We start from the raw sequence: 20,504 nt of genomic DNA on the forward strand, positions 1-20,504 counted from the left end.
TGGCCCGTCCAGCATCGCATCCCCGCGGTCCCTCCGGCCTGGCGCGATGCCGGACGCCGTCCCCTCCCGCCCCACCTCCTGGCCGGCTGCCCCAGCCCCACCACGGCTGGCTCGGGCAGCGCTCGGAGGAGCAGCTCTGGCTTTTGCTAGGCCCAAATCTGGACTCGAGGTGCCCAGGGTGGCGGGGGGAGCCAGCCCAGCACAGCAGCCGCCGGGAGAGGCAGCTTTGACCCTGCTGGAGCCATGAGCCTGGTGCAAGACGACGGTGGAGAACCACCATTGGCCACAGCATCCCTGCCGCAGTGGCACACGCGCACACGTGCAAGGCTGCACCGGCACCGGACCCCTTCGCCAAGGAGCACCCCCAGCCCATCTCTCAGCAGCAGCTGGTTTTGGAGCCGGAGGGTTCAAAGTCTCCCTGCTTCACCCATCTCACACCGGCACAGACACCCGCCTGCACGCCAGACAGACCCGCTGGCACCGGCCGGGGCTCCTGGCACTCATGTCCCTGCCAGGCTGGTGCTGCCGAATCCCACCGCCCACCCCAAGTCCACCCTGCATTAAAGCGAGCCCCTCCAGGTCCGCCCCGGCCCCTTCCTCCTGCTCTGCTGTGGTCACTGCAGGGGAGAAACTATGGGGCGTGCGCTGGGGGTCTCCACACCCCACATCTGCGGGTCGCTGGCACCGAGGGGGCTCTGTGGATGTGCCCCATCGCAGCCTTGTCCTGCTCTGGCATGGCATGGGCACAGCCGGGGCTCTTTCCTCCCTCCCCTTCTCCTCCACTTAATGGGGCAGAAAAACCAATTAACTCCATAAATCACGATCGGGGGGGGGGGGGGGGGGGGGGGGGCTGGGCACTGCCCGCGGGCGCAGGCAGGCGCGGTTCTGCTTCGCCCTCACACCCACCTCAGGAACCGCCTCAGGGCATCACGACACCCATAACCCCCTCCCAGGCTCCTTTAGGATCCCCACCGCCCCCTGCACACCCCCAGGCCCCTTTACAGCCCCCAAGCCCCCCAGTACTCCTTGAGAACCCTGCAGACTCACTTAGGACCCCACAGATTTCTCCAAGTTCTCCCCAGACCCCTCCAAACCCCTGCGTACCCCCCAAACTCCCAGGTACTTCCCCAGATAGCGCCAGCCCCCACCACCAGCCGGGCTACCCCAACCCTGGGTGCTTCCCACTTGCATTTTGGGTACTGGGGTCGGGCACCCTTCACCAAAGCCACGCTCAGAGGAACAGGGGACTGCAGAGACCTTGCAGATGGGGAAACTGAGGCAGGGAAGGGGGGCTGACTTGCTCGAGCTCACCCAGCAGGAGAAGAGGATCAGCATCACATCCCAGCAGCTGGTCTAGTCCCCTGTCCTCCAGGCAGCACTGCCTCTGGTTCCCCAGCCCCCCAGGTCCCCGAGGGGTGTGGGGGACTCCCCCCACGGGAACCCGGAGCGTGCGTGGCCCCTGCAAGGGGGAACCTGTGGCCAGGCTGTGCCTCTGCTCCAGCTCTGCGCTGCCGACTGCAGTAATAGCAGGGTCCGATTTCCCCGAGGCAGCGAGGCCGATGCCGTGGGGGTGTCAGCCAGCGCTCGCCCGCCTGCAGCAATGAGATCAGCCGCAGACCCCAACCACACGCCCGGCCGCCATGCCAGTGGGTCTGCTGAGCTCAGCCGGCCCCGCTGCAGCGGGGGACAACACGGGGTCACCCCTCTGACCCCCCCCGAGCAGTGGAAACCCCAGAGGAAGCGTGTCCCTGTGCGGGGATCTCCGGCTGTTTCGGGAAGGGTGACACACAAAGCCTCGCTCGGGGCCACCACGGTGGCACGGTGGGCTGCAGCGGCCGCGTGCGGTGGTCGGAGAGTCCCAAGGCAGTGCCGGGGTGGGGGAGCAGCGTGACTCAGCCCGCTTGCGAAATTCCTATTTTTCCCATTGTCTGGACCAGCCAGTGGCCTCGGACACCTCCGCCCGCAGCGGCCAGGCCCCTTCACAGGCAGCAGGGTAGCATGTGGCAAGGGGCAAAGCCAGGTTTTGCCAAGCCTTGAGGTCCCCAGGTGGCAAGCAGGCAGGCAGCCGGGTTTGGGGGGCAGATCCCCCCGAGCAGCTCTCCCCAGGGCGCGTTGGCGTGTGAGGTCCAGCCGTGAGCTCAGCTCTGCTCCATGCCTGCGCCCAGCCCCACCGATGAGCTGCAGAGGCCAGCAGCTTCCCAAATCCTGGGCGTGCGCTGACCCCCCGTGACCTGCACTCCCCGAGCCCCGGCACCCCCAGGATCCCCTTCCCAAAACACGCCCCGTGTGGCTGCGAGCAGCCCCAGGGGTCGGGGGTCACCGCTGGGTGCCTCGAGCCAAACCCCAAAATAAGGAGCCAGCTGGAACGCAGTGCAGAGGAAGGGCGCTTCGACAGTGGTGGTGCCCAGTGGGGTTTTGGGGCCCCTTTCTGGGACTGTCCCCCATCCCCAGCTGGAGGGAGGATCCCCGCCGAGCCCCGGCACGCGGCGCAGCACAGCAAATATTTATCCGACACCACTTCCCCGGCCGCTCCCCTGCCGCCCCCCCAGCCGGCCGGGCTGAGGCCCCACACACACGCCGGGCCACGTGCGGGGCCACGGCCATGCCCCACGGGATGTCCCCACCGAGAAATGACTTCACAGGCTCGCCAGGACGGCGGCGTGGGGTCAGGCCGGACAGGCCAAAGCCAAGTGAGGGGCGTTCAAGGGAAGGGAGCAGAGCGCCAGCGCCAATCCTGCTTGGAGCAGGAGAGGAGGGCGGCCGCTCCCCCGCCGCTCTCGGGGAGCTGAGCCAAACATCTGCTCCACCTCCGGGCTGCTCCGAGCTCAAGTAGCTGCGAGGAAGCCGGAGCCAGGCCAGCCGGAGGGCGGCGGGTGCCAACTCGAGAGCATCCCTGCCGGGGGAACGGTGCTGGCAGACCCCAGCCCTGCCGGAGGGGACCACAGGCTCTGCAGCGCCTGGCTGCCAGCAGCACCATCGCGGTGGCATGGGACGGTGCCCGGGGCGTACAGTGAGCTGGACACACGTGCCGATCCCTGAGCCATGCGGCGCCCTGCGATCCCGACGCCAAAGGCTGCTGCCATGGCTCCGTTTCATGCCATGAATGGAATCAGGGCACCACCCGGCTCATGGTGGTGCAGATGCTGCCACCACTGCGGTGGGATGCGCCTTTCCACCCCCAACAAAAAACAAGGCCCAAAAGGACACCCCCAAATCACAGTGGGCCCGGGGTCACACGAGGACTTCCCCAGAGCACTGAAAGCCCCAGGGGACACGCACAGCCTCAGGGATCAGCTCCAGAGTGATGCCTGCACTCCTGAGGCCCTGCAGCGCACACGGATCATCAGCGCACCCGCAGCCACCGCAGCCACTGCAGCCATGGCAGCGAGAAGGGGCTGACTCAGCAGCCAGCCCTGCTCACTCCCTCTCCGCTCTCCTGGCCCTGTGCTTGGCGATGCAGGATCGGGCCCGGCAGCACCCATGCTCTGCCAGAGGGTCAGGATGAGTCTATCCCGGGCATCCCCATGGGATTCTGCCACCGCGGGGTATTTGAGCAGCTCCAAGGATGGAGCCAGCTTGTCCCAGTTTGTCCCTGGGGACCTCACCCAGGGAGCTGCCCACCCCACAAGCACCATCCTGGGGTGCACGGCTGAGCTGAGGTTTCCTGTCCCCACAGGTCACCCTGCGTACCAGAGCCAGTGAGAGGCGCTCCTCCTCCTCTACACCCTGCAAACCCCACCGAGAGCGGCTCTGCCCTGCCACAACGTGGGTTCGCCCTGCCCCGAACCACTCGCAGCTGGCAGGGAAGACTGAGGGAAACTGAGGCACAGCCAAGGCCACACAGCCAGTCCCTTCAACCCCCACCCGGTGCCCTGTGCTGCCCTGCAGCATGAGGCGCACCACGGGGAGGTGCTCAGACCCTGCTGAGCCCTTGGTGCTGTGCACGGTGGCCTGACGGACCCCCAGGGACATCCAGAGCACCCCAGCACCCTTGCGGCAGCATCACCCTTTGCGGGGAAGCGGCTGGGGAATGGGCCAGCTGATGAAGGATCTGACAAAAGGAGGGTGGCGGAAAGGATGACATCACGCAGGGCGCTCTCCAAGCCCAGGAGATGGGGCGGAGCGGGGCAAAGCAGGGACGAGCCAACACTCGTGTCATGCCCTCAGGCTGGGATCCTGTCCTGAGTGGGAGGGGGGAAGCCCCATGGCCCCAGGCAGGCAGGGCTGGGGGGTGGGAGCCAGCGCGCCCACCAGCTCCCGACCGCAGCAAAGCCTCGCAGCACCCCGCTCGCTCCTCACCACATCCCGGATGGCCCCAGGGAACACCCGGGGGTGGTGAACACTCACCCGCTCTTGTGCCAGCACCCAGGACCCGCCAGAGCTGCTCACATCAGGTCCCCGAGCACACAGAGCACGGGGGAGACGCACCAACGTGCAGCCGCACTACACTGACTGCCAGGGGAACGGCAGCTCCACGTGGAGGAGGTGGCACTGCTCGGACATGCAGGACGTGGCCGGGACAAAACCAGGCAAAACCTGGCTTGAACATCCCCGCTTGGGTGCTCTCCGCCTCCTCCACCACCGCCTGATTCATGCGCAGGTCTGCACACGAAGGCGCCCACGCTGCTGCATCACGGCCCCAGCGCTGCGCTGTGGCCGTACAGCCACTGAGGTCCCTCGGCAGCGGGTGGCCACGTGTTGGTGGACCTCCCGGTGGGGTGACCTTGCTGGGGTGACCTCCAGAGTCCAGGAAACATCCCCAGCCTGGCCAGGGTGGGAAAGCATCACCGGCAGCACCGCACCCCTCCAGGGGCAGGGAACAGCGAGCAGCACGCTGAGTGGTGCCGGGTAGAAACCGGAGTCGACAGAGGCCAAGGGAGGGAGCAAAGATCTTTCAGTGCCAGGGAAACATCCCAGGGGTTGGTGCTGTCCCTGCCTGCGCCCTGCCCAGGCCCCAGGGACAGGCAGGACAGGGCAGGAGAGCAGCACCATCCCGGCGAACGCTGCCGTGTTAAGCAGAGCTCGCTGCCTGCGCCAGGCCCTTCAGACACCACAGTGCTGGCAGTGGTGTGGGCACACCCTGGCAGGGCTGCTCACGGCCCGAGCTGTGCCGGGTCTCCGCCGGCCAAGGGCTGCCTGCTGCAGAGCACAAGGAGGGTACGGTGACACCGGGAACAAAAGAAGGGCCTTGCTGCCAAACAGGGGGGGCAAAGCCAGAGCTTTCCACCCCCCAAAACCAGCAGCAGGTTGCTGGTGGAGGGGAGCCATGAGTGCCAGCCCGACGGACACAAGCAGGCGGGCATGGCTGGGCAAGGAGCCAGGATGCCGGCACAGTCGGCCGATAGAGAAATGCTTCTGGGCACCAGGGTGTCCCCAGCCGCTCCCTGCTCTCACCACCGGACCTGATCATCCCACCTCCTCTCTGAGCGGGGCCCCAAGACCCCCACCGCCTTCTTGACTGGGCTCACCCCAACCACCACCCTGCTGAATTCACCCCGATACCCCCACGGACAATCCCCACGCCCCGGCCATGCCTCACCTACCTCAGCCCTCTCTCCTTCCAGGCTGCTTCCCCAGCGAGCCATGGGGATGCCGGGTCCCAGCCCACGGCCCCACACGTCTCCGAGGGGGACGTGCCGCTGCATCCCCCCAGCTGGCTCTGACCTACTGCCCTACAAGCCTGGGTGTGCGCCGGCGCGGTGCAGGGAGGCACTGGCCCAGCGGCCCAGGCTTGGGGGCTGATGGCCCCATCTGCAGCACTCAGCTCCTGCCCGGTGCATTAGCGGCACGGGGAGACGGGGCCTGGGGCAGTATTTGCTTTCTAGGTCAGAGCCAGCCGAGGAGGCTGGATGAGGGGCTGCGCTGGATGAGTGCTCCCCGGCCGGCAAGGCAGCTCCTTGCCCCGGTCGGCTCTGGGAGGAGGGGATGGCCCTGCTCCCCTGCCCTGGCTCTGCACCCAGCACCCAGGCTCCTGGACAGGGCACCCTGGCGTCCCCCAGCACCCAGGCAGGGACGTCCCCTGGGGACAGAGGCCCTGCCATGCTGCCTGCTCTGGGGGACCCCCTGAGTCCTGCTGTGGGGCCATGGGAGATGGAACTGTGACCAAGTCACCGCACAGCACTGTGTGCCAGTAACATCCTAGGGACGTGGCTGATCCCTAGGACATGTCCCTGCGGATAAGAGGGTCCTGTGCTTCCCCTGCTGCCCTCCTGCACCCATCCTGGGGAGGGGTACCCAGCACAGAGCACCCAGTCTGTCTCTGCACCCACCAGCAGGACACCGGGGATTTCCCTCGGGGCACATCCAGGGCATCACACTGGGGACCCAGCATAGGAACAGGGACTGTGGCACCCGGCCGTGGTGGTGCCGGCCCCACTCGCCGTGACGCTGAAAGCCTCACTCATACCAGGGGACTGTGGTGCTGCCAGGGCCTCAAGGGAGGCTCAGCTGTGCAGGGCTCCATTCCCAAAGCTTGGCCCTTCCCAGGAGGAGAAGCAGACCCTGCCCGGGGCAGCGCGCAGGGCTGAGCCCGGGGAGGGTCCCGTCAGGGCTGACCCTGCCCACACTCTGCCTGCTCAGTGGCTGATGGAGACGAAGTGATGCTCTGGCTCACCCCTCCCAGCACTGCCTCCACAGCCAAGGGCACCCCAAGGTCATCCGCCTGCACGAGCAGCTCCGAGACGAGACAAGGAGGGAGAAAGGGAGCAGTGGAGCCCTTCATCCCCACAGCCAGACCTGCTGTGGCCCCAGCCACCCAGGGCAGCCCAAAGCCACCCCACTGTCCATCTCACCCCGTGGTCCAGTGGCCAGTGGCAGGAGGTGGTGACGTGCCACCTCTGGCTACCAAGCAATGAGTTACGGTCCCCAGGAGGGGTCCACACTAAGCCAGCCCAAGGCACCCCTGTTCACAAGCACAGGGCAGCGCCCTAAGGTGCCCGTGGCGAGGACGGGTCCGACGCCTGCAGTGCCGTGGACACCCTCACCCCCGAGCTGGAACATCGCAGGGGCAGAGGCCAGCACAGGCACCCCTCGGCCTGTGTCCCCTCCAACTGTAACATGTGCCTCCAGGCCATGTCTGGGGAGCGCTGGCCCGCAGGATGGGTGTGAAGCCATGGGCTGTGCTCTGTCCTGCAATGAGCTGACGTGACTACGGCCACCCCAGGAGGGCCGGAGCAGCACTGTCAGGAGGCCAAATACCTCCTCCTGCTCTGGGACAACTCACATGTGGGAGTTATTTATTTTCTCCTGTGCTGAAACAGGAAACCTCCAACATGTTGAAACCCTGGCCCCTTGCCAGAGCCAGGGGCACCTCAACAGTGCAGTAGGAGCTGGATGCGTCTGGAAAGAAAATACAAGCCCTGGGTGTGCTGGGTTGTGCCCACCTGGCAGGAGATGCCCCGGGCCCCATGGGCAGCGGGATGGAGGCCGACGGGGGTCCCAGAAGGAGGGGACCCTGCTCAGCAGCACACCCTGCTCCACCCATCGGCAATGACACCTCAGTGCCCGGTTCTCGCTGGGGTGCTGAGACCTGACCCAGCCTGTCCCACCACGGGCCACCAGCACTCCCGGCTGGACACAGGACGTCCCCGCGGTGCCAGGGTCAGAGGCAGCAGCTCAGCCCCACTGGTGTAAACTGGGAGAGCGCTTCTGAAAGCAGCAGTATTTATGCCAGCAGGGCTCTGGCTTGGGGCTCCCTCAGCCACACACCATGCGCTTTTCTCAGCCCCCTGCTCTGGGAACACCCACACCAAGCCGGACACTTCCCACACACCGGGAGAGCAGCATGCCCCAGCTCAGGAGCTCACTGGCCCCGGGAAGCCCCGGCTGGCCCAAGCACCACCAGCACTGCAAGGGCTACACTGCCTTGCCAGTGGGAAAGCATCTCCTGGGATGCAGGCACACGATCCACCCAGCCATACTGGCCGTGATCGATGTGCTCCTCCATCCGTCCCTGCTGCGCCTCGTGCCCCTCCATTGCCAGCCAAACAGGAGGAAGTGAAACCTCCAGGAGAGCCCCGATCCAGGCACGAGCCCCGGCGCAGGCACTTACCCTGTGGTGATGTCGTCATCCTCCGTCAGCGTCTTCCCCATCAGATCACTGTCGCTCATGTAGCCTGACTTCAGCTCCACGTCGTCGGTGTCCAGTGCTTCGACCAGCTCCAGGCGCGAGATGTGGCTCAGCTTGCTGGGGCTGCGCATGGGCATGGTGTGCGAGTAGTGCGCCCGCTCGCCGTGCATGTACCAGCTGGGGGTGCCCTCGGAGCGGCAGGTCCCCCCAACCGATGGCGCGTCCCCCGCCTGCAGGCGTGGGCTCGACTGCCCATAGCGCCAGGACAGCGGGGAGGAGCGGTTGGACAGGCTGGAGACGCTCCGGGGGTTGGCTTCATCACTGTCGTAGCAGGTCATCTCCAGGGAGCTGCGAGGACAGGGTGCAGGGGGATTAGGGCAGAGCACGGCAGGCAGTGGGGGCCTGTGCCCTGCCTCACCCCCTCCCAAACCAGGGCTGCAAGTGCTCAGAAAACAGAACTGCTCATTTTGAGGCAGCTGGGCAAGGCCAGCGGCTCCCAGGAGTGTGGGCACAGGGACGCTGTCTGTCCTGACCCCCTCCCTCTCAGCTGGCAGGGGACGGTCCCCTCCTGCCCTGCCTGGTGTCAGCACAGTGTCTCACACTCCAGGACCCACTGGGACATCCACACCACCTGCACCCACCGGTGCCTGGTGGTGTCTGTTTCTCCCCAGGGCCTGCGGAGCGGGACGTGGGGTGCGATGGGGAGGTCTGTGCCTCCCTACAGCCCCAACCACCCGGCAGCGGCGATGCTCCCCGCACAGCCCCATCCACCCACCTCGCTGCAGGGGCTGGGGGTGCCGCCAGGGCTGGCTGCAAACACGCTGTGGGAGAGGGGTCCAGAGCTCTCTGGAGACTGGCCCCAGTCCCAACCCAAGTTGTGCCGAACCCCGCTAATAGGGAGCCTTTAGTGGAAAGCCCAGACGTGCTCCCCCGTGCCCGGGCTGCTCTCCCTCGGCCATTTCCCCCCAGCATTTCAGTGTCTGCACCCCAATATCACCCCAGACCCAGGACAGGACGAACTGGGGTGGTGGCACGCTGATCCCAGGTGATGCGGCAGCGGGCCATGCTGGGGAGCGGAGGCTGTGAGCGAAAGGATGCCGAGGGGCAAACCAGGGACTGGGTCCCTGCATCAGCATCCCACACCGAACCCCTGCAGAGTGAACCTCCACATCTGGGCAGGAGGGGACACCCCAAGACAGGGCTGCCCCGGCCCGGGGCAAGCGTGCTGCTCTCCAGCAAGCCAGAGCCCACGAGCGCATCAGGAACCGGGAGTTCAGTTTCTCCCCGCACCCCTTGGGGTGTATTTTGGGCAAACAGCATGTCAGGGAGTGATGCTGAGACTAAATTTAGACACCAAAAATGATTACTTCTTGGAGCAGCTACTTGGGAACCCACAGCCCTCAACTTGGCTCCAAACATTACTATCAGCGAGCTATTCCCTAGCTCGGATTAAACGTTCCTGCAGGAGCACCAAAAGCCAAACCCTGGCTGCAGTATTGAATTTAAAACAGGGAACTACATAAAAAACTAGGAAGTTTGTTAAAGCGGAACTAAAAGGGGCAGCTAAAAGGGTTTAGTTTTTGTCGGCAGCACAAAGGCTATTTAAGGATGTTCTGCCGGCGGCTAGGAGCAGATGCAAACCACGTCTCCGAGCAGGACTAAAGCAAGCCCCCGAGGAAGCTCCTGCGGCCCTGCAGCCGGGCGCAAGGGCTGCCAGAAGTACGATGACGTCTTTCAGGAACAAAGTTGTGTCCTAGCGAGGAAACAGCGAAGGCTGAGGCCCCAGCCACTGGATGGAAGAACACAGCGAGGAGAACAACAGAAATTCCAGGAACTGTTTGTGGATGGAATAAAGAGAGAGCTCAAAGCAGCTACATGGACACCGGCGATGCAGGGCACATCCAGAGGACCGCAGATGTCATCCATCTCAGACACGCTTGTAGAAAGCGTTCCCAAGAGCAGAATTAGTGGGTCCATGCATAATTACAACATACCGGGGAAGAGCTGACACAGCTTTGGTAAAGGAAAATCCGGCTCACAGCCACGGTGGAGCTCCTGGAGGGATGCAGGGAGCACGCTGCCGAGGCTGCTGCAGGCTACCAGAAGGTGGTGGATGAGTGCCCTCACCAAAGGCAGGTTAAGCTTCCAAATAAACTCAGCTGCCATGGGATAAGAGGGAAGATCCCCACGTATTTAAGAACCACTGACGGGACAGAACGCAGGGGTAGGCATCCCTGAGCTATCAATAGTTGTTTTCTTCCGTGGCAGGGATCTGGCTGAGGCCTCTGCCACGCGATGTATTCATAACTCATCAAGAAAAGGAAGTGATAGCGAAGAGTCAAAACCCACCAGCAATGCTAATTTAATCACCTTTAATGTCCTCGCCCTATTTCCCTAAGACCGGGGCTGACAGAGGATTTGCAAAGGAGCTGAGCACTGGGGCGAGAAGGCGGCAGGTGAAGTTTGACGCAGAGGAATGCAAAGCGAACACAGCAAACGCAAAGCAAACGCGAAGTGAACACAAAGCAGCCCTGACTCGGCGTGAGCAGCGCCAGGCTGTGAACCAGCTCCTACACCGAGCAAAGGGACGGCAGAGCTGTAATGGATAATTCTGGGAAACAGCCAGCTCGGGGAATATCGCTGCAGCCAAATCAAGCGGGCTGCTTCATCCTGGACAAAGCTGATCGAGGGGGAAACAGGGAAGGTCTGTAATGATGAGTGGTGGGTGAAGGGGGGGGGGGGGGGGGGGGAATTGCTGCTTTTTGCTCCTTTCCACACAAAAATGAGGATCGAGAGAGACCGCGAGGTGGCAACAAACACCAGGAGAAGGATGTTCGCCGCATCCTCGGCTTCCCCGGCTCCCTGACAGCGACCCAGCCTCCCTGCAAAGCCCAGGCTTCAGAACGTGGCTGCGCCAGCGGGGTGGGGGCCGGGAAGGTGCCCTGGGGAGATGCCCCCTCCCCACCTGCTGCCCCCGGCCCGCCGCTGGCAGTGTCCGGGCCCTTCAGCCCCGACGGGGAGGCAGGCAGGAGGCCGGAGCTGCCGTACAGACCCCGACCACGTCCAGAGCAGAGCGGTAACCCTGCAGTGGTCTCAAGTGAGAGACCCGGGGGGGGACCCAGGCAGTCCCAGGCACGTGTCAGAGAGACCTCTGAACACAGGCTGCTCCGGTTCACCACCCAGCAGTCACCCTGCCCCAGCCCCGCCGTCCCCCAGCCCCAGCTGCAACCCTGGGGTGCTGCCAGCCCCGGTCGGGGCAGGGTGCCCCACCTCTGCCCATGGGCTGCCGGGCATTCGGTCAGCTCTGTCCAAGGGTTTCTCCATCACCACCTCTACAGAGTAGAGAAGCTGAATCACGGATGGGGATGGAGCCTGTGGTCCAAACCTGGTCAGGCGCAGGGGATACCTTCACCTCTGGTTGTCCATACAGGGACACCCGACCACTGGGAACAGACCCCCTGGGGTCTGGGGCTAACTGGCTCCCCTCAGTGCCATCCCCACAGCCCCAGAGGACGTGAGGCAGTGTCAGGCCCAGAGCACTGCCAGGGATGGGGCTTTGCCGCAGCCCCACACACGACACCCCACAGGTTTGGGGGCATCTCTCCAAGCCCCTGTGTGCAGGGTCCTGAGGCCACAGCCGACACCCTCCCACCCACACGGCCCTCACCCAGAGCAGAGCCGCTTCCCGGCTGCCCCGGCCTCCCTCACTGCCCCAGGAAGGAGACTGGTTGTGGGGAAAGGGTGGTGGGGGTCTGGTGTCGGGGCCTCACCTGTGAGACACCTGAGAGCCCCTCAGGCTGGACATGGTCTCCTCCAGGTTCTGCCGAAGGTCCAGCACATTCTGCACTGTCCTCTTCCTCTGGGACTCGGGGTCTGCGGAGAGACAAGGTGGTGGCTTTTAAGGGGTGAATGGCTCCTGCGCCCCTCTGCCCACAGCTGTGCCCACCAGCTCTCGCTCTGCCCGCTGGGAGGGGACAAGGCAGGGCTGGCACCGGGCTGGAGCTGCACCACCATGAAATGTCACCCCCAAGGGTGCTGCAGCTGGGATGGGGACGTCTGGTCGAGAAAGGACAAGCTGGGGGGGACCAAGTGGGGCCACAGGACCCACGCGGGTGACCAGAGGCCAGCTACGGTCAGGTGTCCCCAAAGCACTATGACCCTGCCCCATGGGGCCACGCAGGAGCAGCCACCCTGGGACAATGTCCCCAAACCTGTCCCTGCACATGCATCCCTCAGGCCCTGGGGTGCTCCGGCGTGGGGACACGGGCGCTGCAGCAGTGCACTCAGGGCACAGCCAGCAGGAGCCGAGGAGATGTCGGGGAGTGGGGCAAGCAAAGCCCCGCTCCTGCCTCGTGCCCGGGGAGAGGCGGCTGCTTCTGCTGGGGGCTGGAGCAGCCGGTGGGACCCAGCCCCCCAGAGGCTGGAAACCCCTGAGCTCTGGCTGCCCTGGGGCTTCTCCGGGTGTGCACACCCACAGCACGGGAGTGCGAGCACACACACAGGCATGCACCCCCCAACCTGCACGTGTGCACACGCATGTAACTGCACCACAACCACTTGTGCACACACGTGCATATACACGCATGCACAACCACCCACGCATGCACGCACACCTGCAAATACACACGCACAGACAAGCGTGTGCACATGCACCCCCAGAGACACCCACACACACGTGTGCGCGCACACACACACACAGAGAGGAGGGGGGTCACTCCTGGCACAGCCCTGGCAGCGCTGCCGGGCTCAGGGCCACAGCTCCAGCCCCCACGCCCCTGACCCGCTCGTGTGCATCCCTGGCGGCTAACAGCCATGCCACCGCGGCTTTGATCCCCGATTTCAAGCCTTTCAGCTGCAGCTTGCCATTGAACCGCAGTGACAGCGGGCACCAGGGACGCTGGATGTGGCTCCTCCTAATGTAACGTGGCAACCAGAGCTTCAGGATTTGCAACGGCACCGTGTAAGCTGCAGCGACGCAGGGACCGGGGGACACACCGCTGGCACACACCCCAGCAGGCTCCCCGCAACAGCACGGCCACACGCCCAGTGCACAAGCAGGGCTCGTGTCCCATTGTCCCCGTCACACACCAACCGCGCCACTGGCCACGCCGCAGGCAGCACCCATGGGTGATGCTGCGCATCCCCGGGCTCTGCTCACCCACCGGCCCGGGCTGGAGCACCGAAAACCAGTGAAGCAGCTCTGATTTACACGGGACCCTGGAAGGTGGTGACGAGCAGTAACAGCCCCGATGAGACAGGTGAAATCAAGCAGGTTAAAGCCAGTTGTAGACGAGGGTAAGAGGGCTGGTGAGCCCACAGGGCACCCAACACGGCCAGCACTTGCCATCATGTGAGGATACCCAGCCCTGCGTGTGTGCGATCACCCTGGTCCAGCTCTCAGAGCAAGGCTTAGTAGGAGGCAAGTCATGAACTCATTATTAAATCTTCATTGTGGCCCGTGCACGTTGGAGGAGTTAATCAAAGGCACAGAGCCTCCGACCAGTGCCCCAAAGCCACAGGATGGGGCTGTGCAGGCAGCAAGGGCAGAGGGCTGCAGGGCTGGAGCAGCAGGGGCTCCGCACGTGGAGCCGGGGCGCAGAGGAGGCTCGAGGGGCCCTTGGTGCCAGAGGCTGGCACCCACCCTGCTCTGCGGCTGGGGACAAGGGGACTCTGTGCCCCTCTGGGGGGCAGGCAGAAAGGGCCGTGTTGGCAGATCAAGGGCACCTCAAAGCTGCCAGGTCCTGCCCTTGGGCTGCCTGGAAAGATGGATTTTCAGGCTTGAACTGGCAGGGCAGAAACCTGAGGCCAAGTCCACTGCTGCCACACGTGCAGTCCGTAAGGCAATGGAAGATTTTGGAGGGGAAGCACATCGGAACCTTAGGGAAGAGCAATAAAACACCCACCGGGCGGGTCCATGCAGGGAAGGACTCAGCACCCTCAACTCCTCCACCCTGGCTGCATTCGGTGGGTGCTGTCCACCCAAAGCCCAGCTCCCGCAGCCGGAGAAGGTGGCACGCACACCCTGGCAGCGCCATGTCCCTGTGGGCTAGGGCGGGACAGAGCAGGATGGGATGGAAGAGCCACCATTGTCCCCTGGCGCCGCCAGCGACTCCCACCCCCCTGCCAGCTCGGCAGCGTGTTCCTCCTGGGCAAGACTCCCTCCCAAAAACACCCCGGCTGCCTCCCCCGGGGCCACCCGCAGCCATTCCCCCAGGCACGAAGCCAGCGCTTGGGCCTGGCACTGCCTCCTCCCCGGGCGCCGCTGCCAGCGGGGCTGCTACAGCCACCCCCGTCCCAATGAGCAGCGGGGCTGAGGCGAGCACTCGCTGCGTCCCCCACGCAAGGCCGGAGGGGCTGGCATGTGGGTACCACCTCCCCCTGCACCCTCAGTGCTGCTGCGGGACCCCCCACAGCAAGGACCCCCAGGGCACCCAAGGTAAGCAGCATCCAAGGGCTCAGGTGCCTGGCAGAGGGCTGGAGGGTGCTTCAGCCCCGGTGTGTCAGGGCGATGGCACTGGCCCCCATCCCCAGCTTCACCCGCGGCACCGTCAGACATCCATGCCCGGCACAGTTTGCTCTCCTGGCCCCCAGGTCACTCTAGCCTCTGGAGTCAGCCCAGGAAAAGCAGCAGCACTCACCTGGGAAAGGGCCAAACTGGGACTTGAGGAGCTGCTCGCCCACCTCTGGCACACATCCCGCTGGCTGCATTGCTGCCAGCACTGAAGTGCTACTGCCTGTCCCCACTGTGCTGGGCCAGGGTGGTGACACCGGGCCCCCCGCAGTCCACTTCCCAGGTGCAGCGAGGGGCCGGGGGTTGTCTTGGGACTGGCTGAGCCACAGCATGCCAGAGCTGAGCCGAAACCGGAGCCGCTGGGAGAGGCTAGAGTGTGGGAACTGCAGGAGCGCGCTGGATTCCTCCCCGCATCGATTTAGCAAGCTTCCCGCAGCCAGATGTTTCCATCTGCCGGAGCGGGGAGCAGCAGGGACGGCTCAACCCATGCTGCAGCGGGGTCAGTTGGACACCCTGCCTCAGCCGGATACATTTTCCCGGCAGCGACGGCCAGGACGTGTCCTTCAGTGTTCCCTGTTCTGCCGGGGCTGCAGGCTCAGGGACCGGCCATCCCCTCCGTCCCAGCTCCAGGCTGGCTTGCAGCCGCATTCACAGCTCCCTGCCGCTCTCGCAGGCTCCGTCCTGCTGTCGGAGAGGGAAGGGGGTGCTGGCTCCGGCCCTGTGCTCCCCCAGCCTGGCCACGCAGAGGAGAGCAGCCCTGAGATGCAGCCGCTGTCTTCAAGCCCTGTGCAGGGAGGCCACCAAGCCCCACTGCCGGAGTGGCTCTCCCCTGTGCTAGGCTGGGTCTAACCTGCCTGTGCCAGCTCTCGGTCCTGCCCTGGCCTGCAGCGGAGCTTGGGCAGCTCTCTCAGCCCCCGCTGCTGCTCCTTTCTTAACTGAACACTCTCAGGGCTCTCTCCAACATCGGCAAACACAATACGGCTCCGCTTCGCACATGGGGAAACTGAGGCAGGAAGCCCTAGCCCACCCCTGACCACCCCATCGTCCACCCATGCTCTCCCGCATGGCCTCCATCGCCTGCCTCTGTGCTGAACGCTGGCCAGCGCTGCCTGCTACGTGACGGTGGATGCCGGCACAGCGACCTGGCACCGTGGGTGCCCGGCCCTGACCCACATGCTGCCCATCGCCCCCGTCTCCTGCCCTGCACAACCGGGGAAGCAGCAGGTACCATCACCGAGAGAAGGAGCATCGGTGAGGCAGAATGTGGGGCTGGAGGCAGCCAGGGAGGAGGAAGAGGAGGAAGAAGGAGAGAGTTGTGCTGCGAAGGGCTGGCTCAGAGCAAGGCGCTGCATGCTGCGGGTCTGACTGTGCCGGGCACCACAGAGCCAGGGCCGGAGGAGACCGGGGAGCTTCGGGCTGTGCTCATGTCCAGCCCTTCCCATCACCTCCAAGAGCGAGCGGTGGCAGCTCCTCTACCTGCACGATGGGGCACAGCCGCGTCCCCGCAGCCGGGCGCTGCCAACGTGGCCAAGTACGTCAAGGAACGAGGAAATCATCAACTCCAAACGGCTCGTGACAGCTCATTTCAAAGGAGCATGTGGCCAACAGCTCCCGCTGGGGCCAGGCAGAGCCGCGTCTATGGGACACGTGTGCCCCATGTGCCTTGGCACAGAAACCTGCATGTGTGTGTGTGCCGCCCGAGCGCTTGTTTGCATCATGCATATGTTCATGTGCGGGCCACATGGCGGCAAAACCCCTCCGCCTGCAGAAAGGTACGTGTGTGCATGTGCATGCCTGTGCCTGCGACCTTGCACGTGTGCCCACGTGTACGGATGCAGGCACGAGGATGGCAGCAGCTGACACCAACACCGCCACGAGCATGCTAGGCTTGCATGGATGCACCGTCTGTGCCTGTGTTCATACGCTCAGCATGAGCGTGGCACTCGGACGCGTGTTTTCTTGCCCCCTACGACCCAACTGGTCTCATTTCAGAAGATCAGACTCTGAAAGGACTCCTGGCGACCCAGTAAAGATTTTAATGGCAAGCGGGAATTTGCTGTAAAAGGCCTCGTGGCGTTTCCGAGTCATTACGGTGGGCCCCCATTACACAGTAGCTGCAACGAATTTCCCCAGGCCGTGAAACATTTTTAACTGGTTGCTCAATTCCTTCCAGCGCATTGAAAAATACACTAATAAACTCTGAAATAAAAACCATTCTCCCAGGGCCATGAGACTCCTCCAGCCCAGCCGAGCTCCCCGGCTCCACAAACCCTTGCGCAGATACGCTCTTCTCCCACCGCGCTGCCTCAGCCCGCGCTCCCAGCTGCGTTTATGAATGAATCAGCCCAGGCATTGTTTTGCTGGTATTTTCCCTGCAAACCCTCTGCTCCGGCACCCAGAGCCCACCACAGCCAGGCTGCTGGCCCGAGGGGAGACCCGAGATCCCGAGCCCAGCGCAAACCTTGCCGAGCCCTGCGGGTTCCCAGCTGACACCCCGCAGCGTAAGATTCGGTTACCGGCGTCTTGGCGCGCCGACAGCAGAGTCTTTCCATATGGAGTAAAATGGCTTTATCTTGCATTTCTTACATCCAGCTCTGATTCACGCTCCTGGATGGCTGGGCAGGGGGATGGTCACAACCTGCAATCCTTCTCCCTGTAGCTTAATTAATTTTCTTCCTCCCCCTCAACAGCTACCAAACAGGCTAAATGAGCAGCGGAGATGGCTAATGGGGCTCTGTGGGGTGACTGCCAGGTCCGCAGTGTTTGCTTCCACCATTGGCCTTGTCTTCCAGCCTGGCCCATCCCTGCAATCCCTTTGTGCTCGCCCCAGGGATGTACCAGGACCCTCCCAAAACCACCCCTCTGTCTCAGGAGATGCCCCAGGGCACCTTGGCTGGGCAGAGCACGTCCCCCCCACCCAGTGCCCCAGGAGGGCATCTTGCCCTTTCCTGCAAACCTGTTGCCCCACCCCATCGGAAGGCAGCAGGTTCGTTAGCACTTGCCGTGGTTTAATTGCTTTAATTCCCAGGGGCTTCTTGGCATGAGTTGAGGGCTGGTTGCCAACCGTGTGTCTCCTGCAGCAGTGTCGGGAGTGGGTCCTGCTCCCGGAGGGACAGGGACAGGGACAGGGCTGGGAGCCCTGTGCCATCCAGCACCCGGGTAACGCGGTACCTGGGTACTCGGATGGCCGACCAGCACCTCCGAAACACCCTGAGCAAACCGACAGGGAGAAGCACGGCCGCCATCCCTGGATGAAGGCAGCAGCCCCCGGGCTGGCAGAGCTGGAGGTGCTCTTCCCTGGGGACATAGAGGCACAGCCGACGGGGACGGGGGACGTGCAGGGGATGCCGCAGATACTTGCGGACAGGTCCCCATCCCCAACTTCAGCCAGGGCAGGCTGGGCTCCCTGCTTGCTGCTGCCCTGCACGTAGCCCTGCGACCCCGGTGGGGTGGGCTGGATGCAGCCCAGCGCGTCCAGCACTCACCCCTGGCAGGGGGAGGAAAGGCCAAGCAGCAAAAGGCAGGGCAGGCAACGGGGTTACAGCGGGCAGCGCCGGTGGGGACACCGTGCCCCACGCACGGTCCGAGCCTCCCAGGGAGCATCAGCTCTCATGGGGACACAGCAAGACGAGAAGTGGTGGCAGGACCCCGCTTTGGCACGGCCACCCCATGTCTCACACCTTGCTGGACCCTTCTGCAAAACAACATGGCCACCCAAAGGTGGCTGCAGCGGGGAAGGAAGCCCCTTCCCCTGCCTGCATCCGCCATCCCCATCACCAGAGCCAGCGCAGGCTGGGGCAGCCCCACACCGTGCGCGGGGGCCATCAGCTCCCCGCTGGCAGGCGAGAGCAGAAAATTAGCAGCGGCACAGCGGTGACAGGCCGGGACTTCAGCCGAATCAGCACTTCTGGGGCGATTGCTGCTGCTAAGCCTTGCGAATCGCTGCTTGTAACGAGGGCAGGGCTGAGAGACCTGGAGCCTGGACCCCGTCTGGCTCCAGCAAGCCAAGCTTTTAAAAGGGATTCAGACTTTCTCAGGCTAGAGCAGCCATAAATCTAGTTAATTGGGTCTCTCCCATACACAAGTTTCCAAGTGAACCCGCTGGAGAGATCCAGACCGGGCCTCCAGCCCATTTGCGGGTTATCCTTTCAATGGATGCTGCGCTTGGCCCCAAACCACCCCACCTGCGCATCTGAATTACAGCTCCTTTTTCAGCAGCGCTCAACGCCCCGTGCATCCTGCCTCCACGCCACCCTCCGCTCCCCCGTGCTGGTGAGCTGGGAGCGCCCCAAATCCCCCGTGTTGGGGCAGACCCTGCTCCTGCACGCGGCGCTGCACACCCCTGTGACACGGCTGCCTCCAAAGCTGCTCCTGCAAAGCGTCGGAGGAGCTGGGAGCATCCCAACACCCCATCCCCAGCACCGTGGGTCTCCAGAAGAACCCAGAGGAAAAGCCTGCGCAGTTTGGGAAGGAGGGGGGTCGCAGACGGCGGGTGGATGGGCCGGATCTGCACACCAAGGGGTGCCCTGAGGCCCACGAGAGCCTCCGGAGACCGGCACACACAGCGGCAGAAATGCACGGTGACACTAACTCCCTGGTTAACAGCCCTGTGGGCTCAGGCGCATGGAGACGGCGTCACTAGCGGTCACCCCACTTGGGTCTGTCCTAATCTGGGGCCCTTGCAGAGTGGGGTCAGGCCGGTCATGCAGCGCTCTGTGCCTCAGTTTCCCCCCCTGGAGTTTGCTGTCCCCCCGGGGGTGAGTGTTATCGGGGTGTGCCAGTGCCGTGTGGCCAGCAATGTGGCACAGCTGCACCCAGCCCGGGGATTTCAGGCGCCCCAAATGCTCCGCACATGACACCATTAATGCAGCGACCAGCAGACGTTCAAGGCGATGCTGCAGACCCTGTGCAAAAAAAAAAAAAAAGCCAGAAAGGGAGGGGAAAAGAAAAAAAAATACCACGGCGAAGCAGAAGGTGCAGACGGGCCCCGGCTCGGAGGCCCTGGAGCAGCCGGTGGCAGCGGGTTCACGCTCCCCACGCGTCACCAGATGCGGGTCGGACATTGTGGAAATTCAAAATTCCAGATGGCTCTTTTTGGGTGGTTTTTTTTTTTTTTTTCCTTGCCTCATTTCCAAGGCAACAAGACTTGCTGTCATCTGCTAGTTGCCATAGAGATTTCACCTGATTCTGCTTCAGCGGAAGAGAAAGCCGGGCGAGCTCACTGCTGCCGAGGAGCCACGAGCCACGACCGCCTTCAAACTTACTGGGAAGAACGGAGATAAATGGGGCTTTATAAGACGGAGGCAATGGGCTGATTCAGAGGATCAAAGGAAGGAACTGCGGGTTTCTATAGCACAAATCAGCCCTTCACTTAACTGCTTCGGTGCCCTCCAGATGTGCCCTACATCTGGGGACGTCACCAGCCCCCGCTCCAGGCTTTGCCTGGTGGAGGAGGGGGACGTGGGCGCAGGCAGAATCCTGCACCCGCTTCTGGCTGCATCTTGGGGACCAAGCAGGGATCCCACGGTGTGACGGAGGGCACAGGGCCGATGGCCGGTCACGGCCATGTCCTTCCTCCCATAACTACCCTCCCTCGCTGTGCACAACCCTCCTCCAAAGCCCCCGTGGCCCAGAGGGCAAGTGAGCCAAGGGGAGCACTGGGTGAATGCAGAAGCAGCCAGGGAGGAGGGAGACCCTTGGGCGAGGGTGGAGATGTCCAGGGGCTGTGCTCAGCACCACTCGGCTGCCACGAACGTGGGGGTTAAGCTCCACGTGCCCCTAGAGCAGCCACACGCAGCTGGCCACAGACAGCGCTTGTTCCAGGTCGGGCACCGGCGCCATCTGTTATTAATAACTGCCCTGTTATTGCTGAGCATCCTCCACGTAGATAGTGTGGACGTGGACGTGTCCGTGCCCCGAGCCCGG

The 20,504-nt window shown here is 63.8% G+C and overlaps 1 protein-coding gene across 3 annotated transcripts in view; it reads right to left on the reverse strand.

Moving 5' to 3' along the window:
• Nucleotides 1–20,504, reverse strand: part of NAV1 (neuron navigator 1) — a 78,174-nt gene that overhangs the window by 20,481 nt on the left and 37,189 nt on the right. For all 3 annotated transcript variants that reach the window (XM_082330339.1, XM_082330338.1, XM_082330337.1), the window contains exons 5-6: nt 11,839–11,941; nt 8,051–8,416 (exon numbers count right to left, since the gene is read on the reverse strand). In XM_082330339.1, coding sequence (XP_082186465.1) covers nt 8,051–8,416; nt 11,839–11,941 — 469 coding nt within the window. The remainder of the gene's footprint in view (nt 1–8,050; nt 8,417–11,838; nt 11,942–20,504) is intronic.

This window comes from Platalea leucorodia, assembly GCF_965183815.1.
Source record: "Platalea leucorodia genome assembly, chromosome: 19".
Lineage (NCBI taxonomy): Eukaryota > Metazoa > Chordata > Aves > Pelecaniformes > Threskiornithidae > Platalea > Platalea leucorodia.